The sequence below is a fragment of the Excalfactoria chinensis genome, chromosome 4 (genome assembly GCF_039878825.1).
Source record: "Excalfactoria chinensis isolate bCotChi1 chromosome 4, bCotChi1.hap2, whole genome shotgun sequence".
NCBI classification, from domain to species: Eukaryota; Metazoa; Chordata; class Aves; order Galliformes; family Phasianidae; genus Excalfactoria; species Excalfactoria chinensis.
Window position 1 is genome coordinate 20,984,487 of NC_092828.1, and position 21,780 is coordinate 21,006,266.

General features: G+C 41.4%; 2 protein-coding genes across 5 annotated transcripts in view; one reads left to right on the forward strand and one right to left on the reverse strand.

The window, feature by feature from the left end:
- The window catches only part of WDR19 (WD repeat domain 19), a 36,510-nt gene extending 18,845 nt beyond the window's left edge, over positions 1–17,665 (forward strand). The window contains exons 22-37 of one of the 3 annotated variants that reach the window (XM_072334253.1): positions 605–751; positions 860–942; positions 2,351–2,434; positions 3,498–3,644; positions 4,491–4,615; positions 5,951–6,063; positions 6,803–6,871; positions 7,049–7,126; positions 10,382–10,478; positions 11,826–11,950; positions 12,525–12,606; positions 13,322–13,472; positions 13,590–13,713; positions 14,985–15,061; positions 15,471–15,591; positions 17,304–17,665. In XM_072334253.1, coding sequence (XP_072190354.1) covers positions 605–751; positions 860–942; positions 2,351–2,434; positions 3,498–3,644; positions 4,491–4,615; positions 5,951–6,063; positions 6,803–6,871; positions 7,049–7,126; positions 10,382–10,478; positions 11,826–11,950; positions 12,525–12,606; positions 13,322–13,472; positions 13,590–13,713; positions 14,985–15,061; positions 15,471–15,585 — 1,617 coding nt within the window. In that variant the 3' untranslated portion in view covers positions 15,586–15,591; positions 17,304–17,665. Of the gene's footprint in view, positions 1–604; positions 752–859; positions 943–2,350; positions 2,435–3,497; positions 3,645–4,490; positions 4,616–5,950; positions 6,064–6,802; positions 6,872–7,048; positions 7,127–10,381; positions 10,479–11,825; positions 11,951–12,524; positions 12,607–13,321; positions 13,473–13,589; positions 13,714–14,984; positions 15,062–15,470; positions 15,592–15,943; positions 16,005–17,303 lie in introns of those variants that run through there. The other 2 variants (XM_072334255.1, XM_072334254.1) reach the window with 2 other exon arrangements.
- RFC1 (replication factor C subunit 1) overlaps positions 16,069–21,780 on the reverse strand; it is a 33,260-nt gene continuing 27,548 nt past the window's right edge. For both annotated transcript variants that reach the window (XM_072334257.1, XM_072334256.1), the window contains exons 17-25: positions 21,021–21,158; positions 20,595–20,690; positions 20,380–20,478; positions 19,758–19,912; positions 19,527–19,644; positions 18,647–18,792; positions 17,992–18,205; positions 17,036–17,227; positions 16,069–16,553 (exon numbers count right to left, since the gene is read on the reverse strand). In XM_072334257.1, the coding sequence (XP_072190358.1) occupies positions 16,458–16,553; positions 17,036–17,227; positions 17,992–18,205; positions 18,647–18,792; positions 19,527–19,644; positions 19,758–19,912; positions 20,380–20,478; positions 20,595–20,690; positions 21,021–21,158 (1,254 nt within the window). In that variant the 3' untranslated portion in view covers positions 16,069–16,457. The remainder of the gene's footprint in view (positions 16,554–17,035; positions 17,228–17,991; positions 18,206–18,646; positions 18,793–19,526; positions 19,645–19,757; positions 19,913–20,379; positions 20,479–20,594; positions 20,691–21,020; positions 21,159–21,780) is intronic.

Sequence of the window (21,780 nt, forward strand, 5' to 3'; positions counted from 1 at the left end):
TAAAGACAGACTAGGATTGCATTACAAAGTAGGCATCTTATTCAGTAGATATTCCCTTACTCTGGCATTCTTTTCCCTAATATTTGCAAAATGCCCACTGTGAAACAGCTGAAATAATATTAGGGGAATTTAATAGAGAAAATAGCAGTTTTCTGAATTCAATCCATTTGCCTTTATAAATTGTCAGTGGCCTTACCATCTTAAGGGGAAAAAAAAACTACAACGCAACAAAACAAAAACAAAGCAAACAAACAAACAAAAAACATTAAAACAAAAAGAGATTACAAGCATATTGGCTTAGATGGAAAGAATGGAGTAGCACTGAGCCATCTGTAATAATATCTTCTCTGTATGCTTGGCCGGGACATATCTTGGAAGTAAAATACGCAAATAAAAGACCAAAGGTTAAGGAAAGAAAATAAATAAACAGAGTTGTTCTTAACTAGTGAAAAATAGCTGAAGCTGAGCAAGAATTTCTGGACAAACATTGATTTTACCAAGTCAATATCATGTTTTGCTATTCTAGATCGGTGCTTTATTACCGTGGCTTTTGTGAGCTGCAGTTTCTGATACATAATGTCACTGCTTTCCATTTTGTTGCTAGTTCCAGGAACACGATGAAGCTTGCCTTGCTGGAGTGGCTCAGATGTCCATTCGAATGGGAGATATCCGTCAGGGCGTAAACCAGGCCATTAAGCATCCCAGTAGGTTACTAAAAAGAGACTGTGGAGCTATTCTGGAGAGTATGAAGGTATTCAAACAAGCTAATAAATCCTAAGGTTGAATATGTGAATACAGTAAGATACTTATTCGTAATCATAATTTACAACTGATATTACAGTGATTGTCAATATTACAGCAATTTTCAGAAGCTGCGCAGCTGTATGAGAAGGGACAATATTATGACAAGGCAGCATCAGTATACATCCGATGTAAAAACTGGTAAGTACAGATTGCAGGGAGGTGTTCTGTGTATTGAAACAGAGGTTCAGTATGTGATGTGGTGCTCTTAGGAAAGGAACAAGTCTGCAAATGTTTCTCTGGTGTTGTAGTTCCTCTTTCCAGGCTTGAAGAAGAACAACATTCACCTCTGAGAAGCTTACGTTGGTTTAAATAGCCTTAATGGAAATGGGACATAGTCTTCCTTTCCTTTCTTTTTTTCTTTCCTGTTTTTGTGTCACATTAGCTGCAATTTCCAGTCCTTTTTGCATGTATAAGTGTGCATGCACATGCACTCTGCATTTGGTCATTTAATTCATGCAGTTTCTTTTAAGTTCATTAAATTTTGTTGGTCACCAGATACCTAACTATGATTTTGAGTATTCAGACAGTTGGAAATTGTCCTAATTTGCTTGTTCCAATGCAACCAATCTGTTAGCTGTCAAAACAACTAATATTATACACAACATAATGTTCTGTACATCTTTTTAAAGTGGAAGTTTACAGTGCAGAAGTACTATTTCATGGAGAGATTCTGAGTCATAATTGTTATCTAATGATATTTTATGTTGTTTTAATAGCAGGAACTGAATAAATCAGAGGTCCAGAGGTCAGAAAGATCCCCTCTCTTTTATGCAAGTGCTCTAAAAATTAGGTTGGAATATTATACTCATTTACGATGCAGAAATTTATCCTGCTGTAGAAGTGTATCAGCAGCATCAGGATGAACCAAGAGAACACTTTGTTAAATAAGAGTAGCTTATGTATAGTGATAGACTTGATGTGGAAGTTGGGAGGGACAAGTTTTGTTTCTTCAGGCAGAAGTAAGTTCTGGTCTCCTGAAGTCCTGAGGAGTGCTCTGCTTTCTAGGCAGAGAAGGGAGATTTAGGGCCTGCCTCTCTTCAGCCTCACAAATGCTCTGCTATGTTGGATGTTGTCATTCAGAGGATCTTCCTGTGATTGCCTGGAGTCCTCTGCACAACCTATAGCTGAGGCTTAAGCGCACTGTCACAGGAGGCCGTACAACTGGACAAGTACCAGTTTCGTTTGTACTCTTGCTCAATCTGTCAGGTACAGTTTTAATGCTGTGCTGCTTCTGTAGATGAATTGGAGACAAAAAGTGGCACTTCTTATGCTCATACATCTCAAATGAAAAAGAAGATTCTGTGTTCTTTAAGCCCGTTTGTCCATGAAGCAGTCTCTTACTTCTCATTCTGTTTCCAACTACTTTAACACAACTCTTTAAACATTTAGCACAGCTCTTTAAACATTTTAAAGTGCTTTCAAAGCTTACACGTTATGTTAAAAAACATTTTTTTAACGTTATCTTCAGTATTGATACAAATATGTCTTTTCTGCCAGGGAAAATTGGAAACCAGAAGTATTTCTTCACCATGTCTTGTCTTTCCAGGGCAAAGGTTGGTGAACTACTTCCTCATGTTTCATCTCCAAAGATTCATCTACAATACGCAAAGGCCAAAGAAGCAGACGGCAGGTGTGTTTGCCTCTTCATCTGTATTTATAAAATATATGGTTATTTTTTATGGCAGATGTTATTTCTGTAAAATATACTAAAGGACAGACTTGAAGTTTTTCATAAAATGTGCTCGTGGAAAGGGATTCAGAAATATCTAAGCATAAATATTTTGAACATAGTCTAAGGACCTACCGCTGCCATCAAATACAGTTTTGATTTTTTCCAATCTAAACATGATTGTCTTTTTAAACAAAAATTATTGAAGGTCTTAAGGCACTGCAGCAATACAGAAATCCAGTGAATAGAATATTGAAGTTCAGTTTGTTTCTGTCAGCTCCTTTCATAAAGCTGTGATTTTTAAGGTCCTTCAAAATTGAAATAATCATGGAAGAGTGTTTTTCAGCCTGGAAATAAATTACAGTTACATCTTAATAGCTGCTCTTGCAAGGCACTGAATTAAGTGAAATTACTGACTAAAATGATGAAAACCAAATCAGACCTTTATCATTTAAGCCCATAGTCACAAAATTTTAATCACAAAGTTTACTTTTCTACTTGTCGCAATCTGTAGGGAAATGCACTTCAGAGTAACTTATAAGATGAGACAACCAAGCCTAAATGCATGGATTGGTGAGACTAGAAAATATTATTCGTGTTAATTGCATAGTGCAAGAATGAGAAATTTCTTCAAGTCATTTACAGAACAGAAAATAGTCTCATATTTGAAACTCTCATACTAGTTATCTGTTAGGATTTATTGTTCTCTCACTCCCAAGTGATTTAAAGTGGAGCTGACAGAACAGATGAACTGCTTCTAAGGTATACGAAAGGGGATGCTTGACAGAGTAAGTTAAACATACTTCTGTGGTTTTCTATTGTCTCAGCAAGAAATGTACTCCAAAGAAAACATAACGTGGAGAGAAAAGAAATTAGTAAATGTGAAACAAGCTTTTTAATGCAAACTGAAAAGAAGTTGTCACAGAAAAACCTCTCAGAAGTAAAATACTGTATGTTTCTCTCATACCTTACTGAAAAGAGTTACTTAAATTAGAAAAACTGTTGAGGGGCTGTAATTTTTCAGGTACAAGGAAGCCGTGGTAGCTTATGAGAATGCAAAACAGTGGGACAGCGTAATCCGACTGTGTTTGGATCACCTTAATAATCCTGAAAGGGCCGTTAATATTGTGAGAGAAACCCAGTCACTTGATGGAGCGAAGATGGTGGCCAGGTAATAATAATACGTTAAAGAGTATTTATAACACTTTTAGAGCTGTTAACTGTTTCTTCTGCATTGTTGCTGGAGGATAAAATTGTGCTCAGAACAGTAAATCAATTTTATTTATTTATTTTTAAGAAATCCTATAAGCTTGTAGAATGTATCATATTGCCTTGAACACATTCTTAATACATCCCATAACTTACTTACCCATAACTTACCTCAGTCTAACATTGGCTTCTTATTCTACTGAAATAATGTATCACCCTTAAATCATGATTGCATTGTCTAAGTTAGTGATTTTCTAGATGCAGCTATGGAGAGCACAGTAGAATTAATTGTTATATACAATTTTCATACTAACTTCTTTCAGGAAGAATATTCTTGTATATTAGTATTGTATATATGTTAGTATTTTTATTGAACTTGCAGCTTATGAGATGGGCAGTTAGAGTTTTAAAAGCATGGAAGATGTCATACCTGGTGGAAGTTGGTGAGGCATGCTAGTGTATCAGACTCTGTTACTAGTGCTTGGTTAATGACTACATATTTCAGTTTAGGGATTGGAGTTCTTTAAAATTTGGACAACTAAACAGATACTGCTTTATTTATTTTAACTCTTCAATTGAAAATTACATTAATGTGAAGTAATGAGATTAGACAATAATCAAAGTTTGCCATGCTGCGTTATTCATAATAAGTTATTTTTAGTAACCTATTTAAAAGATGTAATATGTAGATACAAAATAAATCAGGAATATAGCATACTTGCATGCTACAAAATACAGTATGTTGCTTAATGTTTGGAGCATTCATTGTGTTACCTAACTAAGGTATTGATCTGTTCATTCCAACTAGATTTTTCCTGCAGCTCGGTGACTATGGTTCTGCCATCCAGTTCCTGGTCATGTCCAAATGCAATAGTGAAGCTTTCACATTAGCTCAACAGCACAACAAGATGGAGATTTATGCTGATATCATCAGTGAGTATTCCAGTTTAGTACTTTGTACACAGTATCTTTTACTGTACTTTTACTTGGTTTAGACCAAATTAAAGTGATAAGAGAAGGGATGTGTAGTTTTGTTTCCCAGCCCTTTCCATTTCTTATTTTCAATCACTATTGACAGATTTGGCATCCTGTTTTTAATTCAGGTCTGTAAGCTGGTTCACTTTCAGCTCAGGTGTTTTCAAAACCTTGGCTGTGTTAGAGCTCTTTCTGTTTATCCACAGAAGTAAAACGTTTCTCTAGACTATTCTTGTGTGTCAGGTGAGGAATCTCTTTTTTGACCTTGATTTATTTAATATTCCCTTTCTGAAACTGAGAATTTTACTAGTAGAACTGAATTTTATTGCCTCTCTTCCTTTTGTAATGGTTCCAGCTCTTGTCTTACCTGTTTGTGTCACTTGTCCATTCTTTCCCCAGAAGCCATTCATGGCCTCCTGCTGTCACAGTAGGAGACTAAAGCAGGCCTTGCAAGAGGAGCTGACTTGCACCTCAGGCCGTCAAATCACTCAGTGGCCAACCAGTTGATGTGCAATATACATTATGCTTTTCTCTTATGTCTAGAAGCCTTCTTTTGTGGAAAACAGTTTCACAAATTGCCTTTTCAATAAAACATTGAAAGTTTTCCTTTAAAATCTTCCTTTAAAAAATGCATTCTTGCTAGGGTAGGGTAGTTACAAAAACTTCACAGCAGTTAGCTTGGTGGTAGACTATTACAGCTGCTTGCCAAGGTAGGCAGTATTGTTCTATTATTATTCCTTCTGCTTTCTTCCTTCTCTCCTATCCACAACAGCATGTCTCAAATTATAATCGAAGTGGGTGGAAAAAGGTTTTAAACCTAACTTTGGAGGAGTGGCTCTCTTTATGTGTTCAATAATACAGAGTCTTGGTTAGAAGTCTGAGTTGTATTCCTTGCTAAATGGTTAGATAGCTCCTGATAGTCTTTTACTGTGCAATACAGGTGTATCCTCATATTCTTAAGATGAGAAAATAATCCTAATGATAATCTTAATATCACTTTTTCTGTTTCATTGTTGCCAAGATGTAATGAAAAAAATAAACAGTATGTCATAGGCCATTCTATTATGCCTGTGGAAGTCCCATTACAATGAAGAACCTGTGGAAACAATTTCAATGCATTATTAGCCCCCGATGTCTGACATTCAATCTTTAAGTAGAAAAAAAGCATACAAGAAATAATTTGATTGTAGTTGGCTTTGGTTTTCTCTGTATAATGGGAACTTCTTTCTTTGTTAGGGCCCTTTTCTCACTTAATAAAAATACTCAGTTATTGTGGCCTTCTCTCTCTTGCAGCTTCCGAGAGTACCAGCAATGAGGATTATCAGAGTGTTGCGCTGTATTTTGAAGGAGAGAAGAAACATTTTCAGGCGGGGAAATTTTTCTTGTTGTGTGGCCAATATGGACGGGTCAGTACTTAAATGATAAAGCAGTGAGGGTTGACTGTTCACAGAAACTGCAGAAAATACTGTACTTCCAAATCAAGTTCACTTGTAGACTTTATCTGTGTTAACTCATCTGTGTACTGATACAAAACGCTGTTAAAAGGTAAGTAAGGTATCTGTATTTATTATTTGATTCTGTGAATAATACACTGTTATGCAGATAAACTTTTCATACCAGTAGAGGCGCATGATAAGATTCATGTCACATTACCCTCAGTGAATTTCTAAGAGGTGTGAACTTACAAGGTAAAATTTGTAGTAGTGCATTTGCTTGACCAGTGAAGCTTTGGTTGACATTAAAAAAAAAAAAAACAACAGACAGATCTTGAAAAAGGAGGAAGTGCATCGATTGACAGGCAGGTCTGTCAGCTGATGCTTACTAAGTGTTTGACTCCTGCATCAGGAGCACATGCTAAAAAGAGTCCCTGATTTTTGCAAATTACTGCCATCAGCTGGAGGCTTCTAATGCCACATTAACCACCGTTAAATGAAGATATATGCCAGGATTTAGCAAAGACTTGACTCTTCTTCTGGTTTAAAAGCAGCCATTACCTGTATAGCATATGTGACTGTCCTGATGGATATAATATAGAGTCCATCCACTGTGCCATTTTTTTTGTGAAAAGACAAACAACTTGGTAAAAATGAGAAAAATGTTAATTTCACGTATTTCAACTTAAGCTCTTTTTCCACTTCTTTTTAGGCATTAAAGCATTTTCTGAAAAGTCCCAACACAGAAGATAACCTGGCTATTGAAATGGCAATTGAAACAGTAAGCAGCTTTAGTAAAACAAAATATTCCTTCTCTTTTCAAGAAGTTTCCTTTCAGTATTGTGGCCCTTTCCCAGCATCGCTGACAAAATCTAGCTGCAATTTTTTATGAAAAGTCTCCTTGTGTTGTATTTTTTCTTCTTCCCTCGTGGTAATTTCTTCTGTCTTTATTTAATAGGTGGGACAGGCAAAAGATGAAGCCCTAAAAAATGAACTGATAGATTATCTTACAGGAGAGAATGATGGCATGCCTAAGGTACTGTATTTTTGGTCACAGCTGTTGTGTCCTGTTGCTGCACTACAAGATCATTTGAGTTTATTTTATCCTAAACATTTTGGTAGACAAAGATTGCTTTTTAAGGATTGCTTTCATTATGGAGTGAGGCTTATATGATCATTCATCGAGTCATTTCACCCAGTAACAGTTTCAGAAAGATAAGAAAGCAAGTGTCTGAGATACATTCATCTTTCTCTAAACGCTGTGGAAACAGCAGAGGAGATCCAAATTAATGCTCACACTGGCAAAGAGGCAAAAGTTAGCTGTTCAGATCAGTTAGCCCGCTGGCCGTTGTCTTTCCCTGGTGGTCAGGCAGCTTGTGTGTCTCAAGACAAGCCACGCTACTCATATCTTGCATAATAGGGAACTGGTTTTACTGTCACGGTAGAAGAAAGTAAGGTAGTAATTAGGAGATGAAGAACAAAAATACATCCGTTAATAAGATACGTTGTGGATGGATTTTCAAAGTTACTCAGCCCCCCCGATTTCTTAATCATAAAATGGCTTGAGTTGAAAGCAAGGAGTATGTAAGGAGTAAAAAGTAATGAAGCAAATAGAATCCAACTGCAAGAGCCCAGAAGAGAAAGAAGCCATTAGAGACTTAGGACAGCAAATCCATGCAGTGTCTGTGTAGGAAAAAGTAATTTTGTGTTTATGCTGTGAAGTTGTTGGGCAGAACCTGTCCCACCCTGTCTTTTTCTGTTGGCAGCAGCCTGCCCACTGGTTATAAGTGATAGTGAGTAGGACTGGATAAGGGAAGTGAGCTGCGGTGATCTGCATGGTGAAATGGCTCTAAAGACTGTAGGAAACATTCAGCCATTGTGTGAATGCCGTCATTATTGTCTTAATGTTGTGTTGAAATCCAACGCAGAGCTTTCTTTTCTTCATTTAAAAGCTCTTTCTTGTTCTTCTAAACGCTTTAATCCCATCTGCCGTAGTCTCTCTCAGTGAGTAGCATCATTTTACTTTATCAAATTGTAACTGTTTAAAAAGCCATCGCAGAAATCAATCCTTCCTTATCCTTATTCCGCTGTTACAGAGCTGGTGCTTCTGAAATTACCAGCCTGGGGGGGGGGTGTGGTTTTAGAGAATAGCAGCTTTTCTGTGGTAGCGTTCATGTAAAGCTGAATGTAAGAGTGAATTTAAAGTAGGCAAGCAGCAGAAACTTGCTAATCCTTCAGCGCTCATCTTCAACCCAGCAATCGCTCAGAGCAGCCTGGGTGCTTTTCTCAGCCAACAACTTCGTGGGATTTTAACGATATTATCAAAAATACTGTATTAAGCAAACATTTGCTACGCAGTTGTCTCATAATAAGTTTGTGATGTATTATTCTGCTGACTGTTGTATTTGTTAAGTTCAGCACGCTGAGATTCTTAATTTCTCATGTGTGCACTAGAACTTTCCAGGAAGCATTAAGTAGCAAAGTTCTGCTGTTCTGTCTGTGCATGTTTTCTAGGCACAAGCGCTTTAGAAAGTAAAGCTAAGCTGAAATAATTGAAATCTAAAATTAAGATCAGTTGGAAAATTAATTATTGGAATCCAGAAGATTTCCTTCAGGAAATGTATTGACAGCTGAAAATTCCTTCCTGTATTTATTGCCTTTTTAATGTCTAGCATGAAAGGTTAGAAAGTACGACATAATGCAGTGAAGGATGCGGCAGTTCCCACATGTGGCAGCTGCTCTGTCCAGGCAGGGAGAGGAGCCGCCCAGCAGGGGAGGTGCAGACACACCGTGCCCACACCAGGACGTGTTGGGAACAGGGAAAAATCACCCCAACGCCCACCCAGCATCATAGTTTTCTTGTGACCCCACTCAGGGAACTTGGGATAAATAATAATAATACCCCTCAATACATGCAGTTGCATTTGTTTCTAATCCAGATAACAGCTTCAATGCTGTTAAACTGCAGCTCTTACAACACTCTAAACTTTTGACTGTTATCTAAAATTCTGTTCCATCACTACTGAAAGTCCATTATTTGTGGGCACTTTGTGTTTTGCCTCATAAGGAAAGTTAAAGAGAAGAATTTGACTCGCCCTTATTCTTTCAGCACACTGGACTTTCTTGCTTTCATTTCTGTGATTTTTCTTCTCTTCTGTCTTGTTTCCTGCATCTTGGCTAAGAGGTTCATCGTTGCAGCCATTTCTTTATTGGGGAGCGTGTTTATACCTTTCTTATTTCTCTTCCCTGGAATGTCTTCCTTTGTTCCTATTTCTTTTTTGGCAATGTGTTTGAGACAAAAGCCTCATGGTGTTCTGGAGTACAGAACAAGTAATTGTCTTTAAAGACCTTTGATGTGGTTTTAATATGAAATACACATTGTAAGTGTTTGCTTTTACTGACAGCATCGCAGAATTGGTTGAGCCTGGATTTTTGTTTGTTGCTTTTGGTTTTCACTAAGCTGTCCATGAAGCTGCTGATGTGTTTTGTTTCCAACCTGCCTCCCTGTATCTGGGGAGCATCCCATTACGTGCTGTATTTCAGATTAAGTTGGCCTTGATTAACAAAGCCGAGGATTATAACATACAGACTGCACTATTTTTTGTCTCATTTTTGAAATCACTGCTGCAGGTATAAAACAGTGCCCCTGGACCAGACTTCTTTGCATGTAACGGTTCCCATTCCTCAAAAGCGAGGCCCTTCTACCCAGCAGAGTCTTTTTAGCTGCGTTTTTAGAAATCAGAATCTTGTGGTCCCTTCCAATACTTCCGGAAGTCCAAGCCTTGTGTTGGCCTTTTTTTTTGCACTGGTGTGTGGGAAATCTGTGTGCCCTTGGAAAAACAGAAGTCTTGGTTGTTTTCTTCGTCTTGATTTTCAGCGTTTTGGTTTGGAATTATTTCACCAGTTTTCTTCACAGCAAATTCAGCTGTTGGATCAGCACGTCTTGGCTGAACCCTTTGCTGCTTTTCCCCTTCTTAAATTCCACAACGTATCAACGGTACATAGCGCAGCAAACCAGAAACGTTATACATGTTATTAGCCGATTGTCCCCTCAGTTTTCAGTTCTTTTAGCTGCCCTGGCCCTCACTCACACTGAGCTGTGTTCCCCTCGAGCTCTAACAGTGTTCTCAGCAAGGGTTTGGAGTCCCCCTCTGCCACCACAGGCGGCACCTACCAGAGCTGTTGGTTCTCAGCTCAGGGGCTTCGCAGTGGGGTGTGGTGGATGAGAGGAGGAAGGGAGCACCACGCTTGGCATTCACCAGTATTAATTGCTTTTGTATGACTTCATTAGGATGCCAAGTACCTGTTCCGCTTGTACATGGCACTGAAGCAATACAGAGAAGCTGCCAGAACTGCTATAATAATCGCCAGGGAAGAGCAGCGTTCAGGTAAGTCAGGTTTTGTAATGGGACAGCGTACATGATGCTATGGCCTCACAGTGCTGCAGCAAAGAAGTTAAGAAAAATATCCGTAAAGGAAAAGCAGCAGCCTCAGGAACTGGAGGACAGCAATGCCTGTGGAAATTAACACCTGTGCACAAACAGCAATGGGCTGAGGCTGGGGCCATGACAAATGTGGCCTGCCTCTGCACCACAGCAGGAAATAAAGCATTAGTGCTGATAATGGGAGCAGGAAATGTACAGGCTCAAGGGTTTGATTATTCTTTAGCTTCTTTGTATCTGAAATCGTGTACCTAAAATGGAGTGTCCCGCCTTGTACTCCACATTCCCTGCTTGTACGGATGTGTTCAGCAACAGTGGCAAAATGAGCCCTGCATTTTTCTCAGTAAAACCAGCTGTTCTGCAGCACCTGTTTCCTCTGCAGAGGCAGTCAGAGGTTTTTCCCCTCTTCCTTCAGGAGATTTCAGCAGGTTTGAAGTTTTCACATCTAGGGTTGGTGAAACTTTTCCTTAACAATCCATTTACAATTATTTCCAGTCTGTACTGTTTGGTGAACGCACCTGGGTATCCCATCTCCTACAGAGTTTTCCCTTAAGTTGTTTGTCATGTAATGCTCAGATGAGTTCCATGCAGTTGCAGCAGCTCGATTCAATGGCGGTAACAATACCTGACCCATTGCTTTGTGCAGGTGGAGGGAAGCAATGCTTGGTGAAATTACTAAATCTCAAGTTTTCCTTAAGTGCCTCCAACTGCAGAGAATGCAACTTCATTATACTCTAATAACAGCAAATAAGAAATACAGGAAGTCTGACCATACTGAACACACTGTAATGCTGAATCTAACTACATTTAGAAGTTAATGGGCTCCAGTGGTTTCCAGACAGCCCTTGTTAGTGATCTGGAAGCAGTGCGATGCCACAGATTAACATTCACGTTTACATTCTCTCCCTGAAGGGTTTGGGGTTGGCTGCTTACAAAGGCAAGGAGTCGCCAAAGCAAACGATAAAGTAGTTTTCTTCATTAATGTTACCTTTTCTCTGCTTGAAGCAGTGTCTTGGATACAGCACCTTCCATACTTAATGTTTTCTTATACAAGGTTGTTATTCACAGAACTGTTTTGCTGCTGTCTAAATGACTTCTGCAAGTGTATGTTTTCTTCTTATTTAATTCCCTGGCTGATACTGGTTGGGATCCTGAGACAAACAACTGCCTGTGACTTTGCAAAGACAAAGCTTTGCTCTAAGAATCGATACAGCTTCATGCTTGGCTTCCTTACATGTTATTAGGAAGACATATACCCCAACATAAATCCATTCAGTGTTATTTGCTCTTAAGGAAACTACCGGAACGCACACGACGTTCTTTTCAGTATGTATTCAGAACTGAAGACGCAGAAGATTAAAATTCCTTCTGAGATGGCTACAAACCTTATGATTCTACACAGCTATATTTTAGTGAAGGTAAGGAACTGGGGGCTGGGTCTTTACACACGGCGCAGGCCTGCTTTACTGAAGTGTGCGTATGGGCACTCTGTATTCATGAACAGACACCAAGCTAACAGCGTCAGGAGAATCTGTACCTGTGTGATGCTCCTGCCTCCTTGGTTAGACTATTCTTTTTAAAATACTGAATCATTTAAAACCTACGCAAGGCTTTCCATGCGTGTGGCTTTCATACTTACAAGTGTGTGCACTGCTGGTACATGAGCTTAACTGAAATTAAGCAGGGCAGCCCAGGCTATTTCTGGTGGCCAACACACGTGGCCAGTCAGGAGGAAACACTCAGCCTGTGGCTTTCTTGCACCCCCCCTGCCTGCCAGCCACGAGGCAGCAGCCTGCTGGTGGTGGGCTGGAGACTAAGAGAACTCTGCGGAACTGCTCCCATTAGTCTCTGGTCGTTCCTCTAGAGCTGAATACACACGTGCTCAATTTCACTAACAGGCTGAGGGCGTGCAGCTCCCCAGAGGACCAACACCAAGAGCAGGAACTCTTCTCTGAAGGCTGCAGTTAATTCCGTGTGCTTGTTGTATTCCAGACTCACGTGAAACGTGGCGACCACATGAAGGGAGCACGTATGCTGATACGTGTAGCCAACAACATCAGCAAGTTCCCATCACGTGAGTACTGACAGCACAAAGGAGCAGGCTGTGCTCTGCGGGGCAGTTCAGGAGTCATTCTTAGACACTATATGGGGTGCTTCCACTGGGTGCTTCCTCAATAGAGAACCACCAGGAGGGGTTCCTCAGCCAACGTTAAGGTGTACTCAACTGCAGGGCTAAATTGCTGGAGCCGTGCTTAAAGTCTCAGGATCGTATCCAGTGAACTGATGTTCTGTGAGTTTCTATGACAAAGTTGAAGTACCCTTCTTGTGGAAAGGCTGCTTTTTTGGTACATGAAATGCTCAAAGGGAAATTTTCTGTGACTCTGCTGTCACGTATGGCTGCAGTACTGACAGTGCACCTCTCAGCTCTGCATACACAGCTAATTCTCAGCCAGTAGTAACCCCAGTAGTGTTGTATCTTTTTACAGCCAGGGTTATCTCTCAACACATCATTATAATGCAGACTTTGAACAGTGTGGACCAGATTTGGGAGAAGTGGTTATCTGCCAAACACTCCCACTGCCAGCCTGTGCTGCAGCGTACCAGGCAGGTACCAGGCAGGTACCAGGCAGGAAGAGGTGAAGCCGTGGTTCCCGTGTGTGCTTACAGGAACTGCACGTGTTTGTGTGCATAGAAAAATCCTGTCATCTTTCATCAATGCCCTATTAGCACAAAGGTTTTAAACAGCAATATTAGTAAGTAAATATTGCTGTTGGTTCATTTTGTTGCAGACATTGTCCCAATTTTAACTTCAACTGTAATTGAGTGTCACAGAGCAGGACTGAAGAACTCAGCCTTCACTTTTGCTGCAGTGCTGATGCGACCTGAGAATCGAAATAAGATAGATCTTAAATACAAAAAGAAAATTGAAGCAATGGTCAGGTGAGCAGCGTTCCTCTCTGCTTCCTAACATTGGCCGGGCATCAAAAGCATTGTAAAAGATCCCTGTTCAAGGTCAAAGAGCTTGAGTTCTTATGCACGTGTGTATCTTACTGCCAGGCACCCAGACAAAGCTGAGGTGGAGGAGCCGACAACAGCCTGTCCCTACTGTGCATTCCAGCTCCCAGAGTGCGAGCTCTTATGTCCCAGCTGTAAGAACAACTTGCCCTACTGCATCGCAACGGTGAGTCCCAATTCTACACTGGGAGAATGAACACAAAGCCGCTGCTGCTTTTTTCCTGTCTCCAGTTGGCTCCAGAGTCAGGTGAAGGCTCGGCTGTTCTTTCCAAGCTGTTGGCAAGTCAGTGACACCCAGACCTCTGGGGCGCTTCCCATGTTAAGTCCTGGGTCAGTTCTGGTTTCGGTGTTAGCGATCCTGACACAAATGAGAAGCCCCACCGTTTTTGTTCCAGGGCTCTTCACAGCCTGTTGAAAAGGGCCGCAGTGCATTGCCCAGTGAGAGGGCTGTGCGTCTCACCTCTGCCATTTCAAAGTCCTTATGCTGCGCTCAGCTCCTGACCACAAACGTTTCATTTCTGCTTGGTGGAAGGGATTTGTCACATTATAGATTAAGTACAGATTTACTACAGCAGGAACCAAACAACAGAGTTAGTTAACATGCTTTACTTTTAATATGAAAACTAAAGGATCATTCTTACAAAAAATATTCATAGCTTTTTAAACTGTTTTTTCTCCCCTGGCTTAGCAGAACACGGCGCTCTGTGCACACGTCTTTTCATTTCTGTTCCATGTATTTAAGTTGTCTCTTGGTTCTGGTTCCTTCACATCATCACACTTACTTACATCACCAGGACTGCAGCGTTTTTCTCATCATACCCTTGGAAAGCATCACAACAATCCACTGCTGCCTAACGTGTTACAGCATAGATTGTTAAACGCAGATCAAGGCACTGTTGGGCTTTACAATGGTGACCGTGGTACATAACAACTTTCTGCATCAGAATCAAATGGGAAACAAAATAGTAAGAAAAAAAGCAGTTCCAGCTCTCCTGCTGTGTTCACAGCCAGGCAGACTGACTGACTGCCAGCCGCAGCCCCTGGGCTCAGCTCATGTGGCTTTCCTGGCATTTCTGAACCTTACACATCTCCAATAATCTCAGTAAATGTACCCCCCTCTCTTTCTAAGCACTTACCTACAGGGCAGCGTAGAATTGCCCTGACTGAAATAATTCGTAAAGTGCTGATAAATTTCATTCTTAAAGTTACAAAAAATAAATACATGGAGGGAAAACCTTCTTTCTCATTGAGAGCTCCTCTTCTAGTCACAGAATTGACACAGTAAGCAAAGTAACGCTGTAACCATGTGGCATTTTTCATTCCTTAACATCTCTACAACTCCATTGCTGAGACTTCTTCCACAGTAACAGAAGCCAAACTGCCATGTGGAGCAGGGGGAGCGCCTGCCCTTGAATGACTGCTTCCTCTTGTGTGCAGGGTCGGCACATGGTACGGGATGACTGGACCGTCTGCCCACACTGCGACTTTCCAGCCCTCTATTCAGAATTCAAGAAGTAAGCTGGGATTTTTTTCCTCTATTGGAGGGTTGCAGCGTTTGTTCCATCTAACATAGACACTCCTAGAGCATCACTTCCAAGTGAACCAGCCCAACAGCAGCCACCGGAATAGAGGTTGCAGCTGGCACTGGGTGCAGACTAACAAAGCATCCATCACTTAGAAACGCCCTGTGTCCCAGTGCCAGCTGTGCTGGTCGTGGTCTGCTGCCTTTTCCCCATGCCCACTCAGCAGCAGCCTTCCTGTTGGGGCTAGTTAGCAAATGGCTAAACAAAATGAAACACACCACTCACCTTTTCCCCACCCAGACAGAAACAGCTGCTGCTTCAGCCCGTCTCTCTTACACTGTGTATGTTACTCTCAGGCCCAACCATCCTTTGACCCGTTGCCCCTCTTGATTTAAAACAGCATGTTACAGATTGAAAACATCTGCCCAATGTGTTCTGAAAGAATCAACACTGTTCAGCTTAAGAAAATGAATGACTGCACACAGTACCTCAAACAGGATGACACGGATGGTTAAGTTCAGGTATGTGTTACAGCCTGCTTTTAGGGCTCTCTGGGTGCTGAGGGGTTTTGTTTCTTTCATTAGATAGCAGGGCTCCCTGGGGAAGGCCGCAGCTGTGTTTCCCAGCAAGGAAAGTTCAGTGTTCAAGAGTTTAACTTAACTTACAAAGCTGCTTCTCGATCTCTTGGGTAGCTGAGGAGCAGATGTAGCATTTACTTGCCCTTATGCATACAGAAGGTATTGCTTAACTTCATTTGCACCAACCAGGCCACAAGTGTTCTTGTATTCAACATCTGCTCTGTGCTTCCATTGCTTTAGTTTCTGTTAAACAGTTTGCAACGTTTTAGGTATTTTGTTCTGGCTTTGATTGCAGCTCTAGGACTGAAACACTTCAAACTGTGGAACAAAACTCCTCTCTGCTTTGCTTTTCTATGGCTGTGGGGCCAGTTAAGAAAACAGAGCCTGATAGATGCAGGAAAGACAGAACACCCTGTGAGCTGAAGCAAAAATAAAAACCTCACGCGAAACACATTTTATTGTAATTCTATACACTGCTGAATTGCTACAATGTACAAATATGCAGATTAGGATTTGCTATTTACAAGATTTCAGTACATAATAACAGGATTTATTATAAAAACAGCCCTGTGAAGACGTGCATAAACAGCAGGTAACCACGCATCCCATCTGCATCATGTTCATGCACCCTGCTTGTTCTACAGGAGTAGCTACGGCTGGTAACGCAGCACTGCCCAGTGTGAGAACAGGAGCCATGGCACCTCTATAAGAGGAGCATTTCCAACACACTGGTTCCGTATCACCAGATCTGTGTCACGTTCCTGACAAGTTAGATAACCAAAGCTACAGCCAGAGCAAGATTATTCTGTTTAATGTCTTGTTTTCTCTTTTCTTTTACCTTCTTTTTTTGTTGTTTCTTCATTTTTCTCTCTTTTCGGCAGCTTGGAAGACTTCATCTTTTTTTGCTACAAAGAGAATAGAGGGAGAGTTTAGAATTCCAAGAGTAACCTGGTGAAAGGCATAAGTCAAATGCAGTGCATTAAAAAGCAAAGGGAAAGAAAAGGGGAGCTGGGGGAAGAGCCTCTCTCCCCTTCCCTTTCAGGAATCACATCCATCAAGTGCAATGGAAAACTGACTCTACAACACTGTCACAGTTCCCTGGTTTAGCAGTAGATGCAGGGAAGTGCTGGCTGTAAGGACGTGGCCAACACTTCTGTTATATACATTATTTAATGCGTTACAGGGAGGTCTCACTGGTCCAACAGTCAAGCAGAAAAAAAACAAAACAAATGAGTATTTCTGATAGTACTGCTGGTCAAGACCTGCAAAGGTCACGCGTTCAGCACCTACTCTGGCTTTGGTTTGGCTTTTGATTCTGGTCCCAGAAAGTGAAGACAGGCAGAAAAAAGTTCAGAGTGGTGGTGTAATAGCAAGGAAGCCAAAGCACCTTGATCATTGCATCGCTTTCAACTGTATCCTGCTCATCCTCATCAGACTGGGGCTCTTCCACGCCCAGTTCTTCATTCAGTTCAGAGGTCCCCATGGATCCTGACTGCCGTCTAGACGTCTTCACAGAATGAAGGGAATATGGAGTCAGGTGCGCCTCTTTGTTGTAGGCACGTGTAAAAGCTGCTTTGACCTGTTAGGTGGGAAGGAAGCACTGAGCATCAGCTTAACTAACCAGTTTGTTTGTGTATTTACAACCTCATTTTCAGCTGACCTGCAAATCTACAACTGGACAGAGCTGCAATCAGACATTCAACTCCAAAGTCTTTTCTTCACTAGACTTTTATAAGACTCCTTATAAGAAGTCGTACCAGAGGAAATGTCCCTCACTTCAGAAATCACGCCTTACTCCAGTCAGTCATCGCTTTGTGGCACTACGTCATTTGTGAACAGCTGCCATCAAGGATGCAGTACGAGGAAGGGTAACATTTCACCCAGAATCTGACAGACACACTGAGAGCTCACTGAGAATGCATTCATTTCACAAACAAAGATCAAATATCCCACTGGTTTTATGGTTTTGTTGCCCTTTTTTATCTTAATGTCTTAATAAAACTATTTTTACAAGTACAATAAGTATTGTTACTTACATAGGTTACCTGCATTATGTATTTTGCATGTGACCAAGACAGTGCCTCTTCACGGGATGCAGCCCAAGGCACAGGGTTGGACACCTGTGCTCATCCTGCTTCTAAAACAAGTAAGGCTGCATCCCTTAGCGGGATGCCTTGCCAGCTGAACTGCTATGGATTTCTGTGTTCAATTACATTAGAGTTAATACGATGATGTATCTGCATCTTCAGCAGCCTTCAGCAGCATGTCCAAACCATAACTATCATTGTAAGATTTCCTTACAAAAGATGTGAGATAAGGAAAATATTTAGTAGTGAATCTTACCTTGGGGTCCAGCTTGGAAAAAGGACTGGGTTTACCTCCCCACATGCTTATTTCCATTATGTTGTCAATGTCTTCTTTCATCAGGCAATAAGAGTCCAGAAACGCTACAGCATCTTGTACACCATCTGCTCCAAAGTCTCGCAGTGGCCGGATGAATGCATCACGCAGATGGGACAAATACTCCACATTGACTGTCCTCTTGCATGCCTGGGTTCTTTGTCAAATTGAAAGAGAGAAATTAATCTGTACAGCTCAACACAGCTCTTTTCTAAACAGCCTCACTCAGCAAATGGATACTCAGCTGCCTTAGGAGTTAACCGCAAGCTGAGTTGTACCATTTCTTTTGTCACACTTGCATTAGGGAAGACCTGACACAAGGTATCCAGCACTCAGAAACCAAAGTGTTTGGGGAAACCCAACTCTAACTTCAAAAAGGAAGAAAAAGATGACAAACAGACAGTACCGCTAACATATCAGAAGCGCCCTCAGTCTGACTGTTGTCCAGAATAGTGACATAAAAGCATCACCAACAATCTATGAGGGTAGTCCTAGAATATACATTTCAGATTGTACCAAGGACAGCACAGAACTACTGGCAGGTAACAAGCTACAGAACGAGACGTCTCTGTTAATGTGCACCAAGTGTCAGTACTACCTGAGGCTCATGTGCATTGCCAGCTCTTGGATGATACGTTCGTGTTTGCCCGTGGATGAAAATTTCCCCAGCCAGCTGGGAAAGACGGGGAACTGGGACATGTAACCTCTCATCAGCTCCCCAGGAAGAACACTTGAATAAATAGCCTGAAAAAATAACGCACACACACACAACTTAGTTAGAACAGAACGGATTTAGTCTCACTGACGCGCACACGTACTACTCGATTCATGGAAAGCTGGTAAGCGAATACGGATAGCCCCACAGCACTAACAGCTCACCTTAAGACAATATGGGCTGCTTGTTTCTGTTTATCCCTTTTAGATTACAGCTTCAGCTCCTGTACCACCCTGCATGTTATCATGGGGTAAAATATCTGCAAAGAACCTTTTTTCTTCATAAATGCTTTGTTTCCCCAGTGTAGAGTGCAGTCACACAGACAGCTGATGTCACACAAACAAGGACTATCAACTCCAGGAGATGGACACGGTACAGGAAACACTTGCAAAGCACACGGCTGCTAACATTTCTATTACGAAGCTATATAAGCGCAGTTAGACAGAGGCCCCTTCCAACTTGTGGTACAGTACATTCTCTGATGCCAGTCATGGTCCTTTACACACAAATAAAAACCAGTAACCTGATGCCACACAAGTACTGACACAGCTTTACATGTTTCCACAGTTTATAAAGAAGGTTCTAAGTTTTTTCAGTGCTTCAGAAGCCTGTTTCATAATACAGCATGGGGTCATCTGTGTGCTCTATAGCAAGCTGCTCTACTCTGTAATATGTCATCCAATTGCACCAGCATTATGAGGTTTGAGTCACACACACTGCACCCCATACCGAGGTGCACATGAAATGAGAGTTGAGTGCTCACCTGTGTTGGTAGAAGGTTCCAGTTTTGCTTGGTACGAATCTGTTTGTCCACCAGATCACCATCACATATACTATCAGCAGCTCTACTCAACAGCATCAAGTGTTTCTTCAGATCTCCTCTGGGGGGAAAAAAAATGATCTTAATACAAAGCAAAATATAGACAAGCAGGTTTTAATCTTAACCTTCCTCCTCACAAAGTTCTACATGAATTTGGGGTACGGAATAACTCACCCAGCAGCAGCAGGTTTCACATGCACATAGTTCTCCTGGACAAAGAGAGGTGCTAAGGAATAGTCATGGAAGAAGAGATCAGATTTGTCTATAAGAGACATTCGAGAAGCCTCCTCTCCAGCAGCGAAAACCTTCCGGACAACATCAAAAGGGCCCTAAATGATAAAGGTATTTCAAGAAGCGGGTTACAAGGCAAACAAACTAACACTCATCAGCACAGAGTCAAGAGAATCACTACAGTGACTGTACACAGCAATATCTGGACTCATCAGCACCAGCTCAGTGTCCAGTACTGCACTTTTATATGTGCCTTTTCAATAGTGCTTTGCCAGTTTTGAGAACTGAGTTCCAAGATTAAAAGAATCTCCTCCTAAAGACAGCAATCAAAACAAGAAGTCTGAGATGAAGTGAGCATCTTACTTAGACGGCACGTCGAAACATGAAAGTCAGTGCAGGATTAACTGCTGTCCCACTGCTTGTGGCGAGACTGACGCGTACTCGAAACACTTGACAGCACCTCACACATTTAGGCTATTAGTGCCTGACTTCAGAAGATGCTTACAAAGCCCAGTGATTGCACTGGAATATCACAATAGCAGTCAGCCCGATATCTTACACATACCAGTTTGATATCCTTTTTGGCTCTGCTGGCGTCTGTTTTGGCCTCATCGTAAGTCAATGATTTCTCTTTTGCACACCACATATTGAGATTATGCAAAACCTAGAAAACGAAAGTGACAATTTGGTAGCACAAAAACACTTAAAGACTTCAGGAAAAAAAAAAAGAAAGCCTAATCCCTGTATCTAAATTCATTCTAGTGCTGGAATGGCACCGACCTGTCTGATGTCTTGATTTGCTGCCAGGATTATCTCATTCATAGCAGGTGGTGGAATCTTCAAACCCTCTTTAAACGCAATAGACATCATGGCGCCCTGTAACACAAACAGTTCTGAGAAAATGACGGATTTCTTATTAATTCTTTCCCTCACAGCACACACTGTCAGTGCGCTGGGTTTGTTTTGGGTTTTCTTTAGAATTAAGTGTCATTTAAACTCTTTTCTTTATGAACATACAAGTCAAGTCAGTTGAGATACTCGAGTCTTTCCTCCCAGAAAGCCAGAGAGCCCCATTTGGGACAGCAGAGTAACCCAGTGAGGTGACCTGCTGCACTTCAAGCGGTGTTTTCCAGTTCTGTATGAACTGCAGCACACGGAGATAGATTGCTGCTGCTAATTCAGTGCAAACCACGCAGCCATCTTTACCTTAATCTGTTCTAGACGAGGTCTCTGAAAACGAAGATCAAAACAGTAGTGGACCAAGGAACGCATTTTCGGATGGTTTCGATCGTTACACATACAGATGATGGGTATCTTTGTGTGTCTAATCAGACCAATCAGCTCCTGCGGTATAAACACATCATAACAACTGCATCAAATACCTCCGAAGATGAGAATGCTTAAGATGTCATATCAAGCAGCATCAGTCCCTGCCTTAAATCAGATCCTTTTCAGATTGAAGCCCATAAACCAGCTCCTTGCTGTAGGTGTATTTCCACAGAGCAAAGGTTGGCCCTATTTCCTACTTTTTCTGCTTGTTATTCTCTTGAGCTCCAATAGCGCAGGCACCCAGCCAAAGACCAGTCTGACCCACACTGTGCCCAGAGGGAGCGCCCATCTTCAAGCACTCCCTGCCACAAAAGCAATGAGGAAGCAGAAGTAAAAAGATGGACCGTTCCCTGCTCACACAGCCCAGCTCTGTACATTCAGCTTAAGTTGCCATAGCAAACTTCGGCTGTTCTAAGAGAGGTGAAATTCAGGTCAATTTCAGGTCATGCAAGGTAAATACATGCATCTGAGCTAAAGATCTCTATGCTCTTCATCAAAGTACTGCAGTGACCGTTGGCTACTGAAGAAAGTAACTGTCCCAGGCTGGATTACAAACCTCCCACTGCAGGTAGACATCAGCTGCAGAGAACCTGTGATAAACTCACCTGCCCAAGAATAAATGTCTGTGGTGCACACA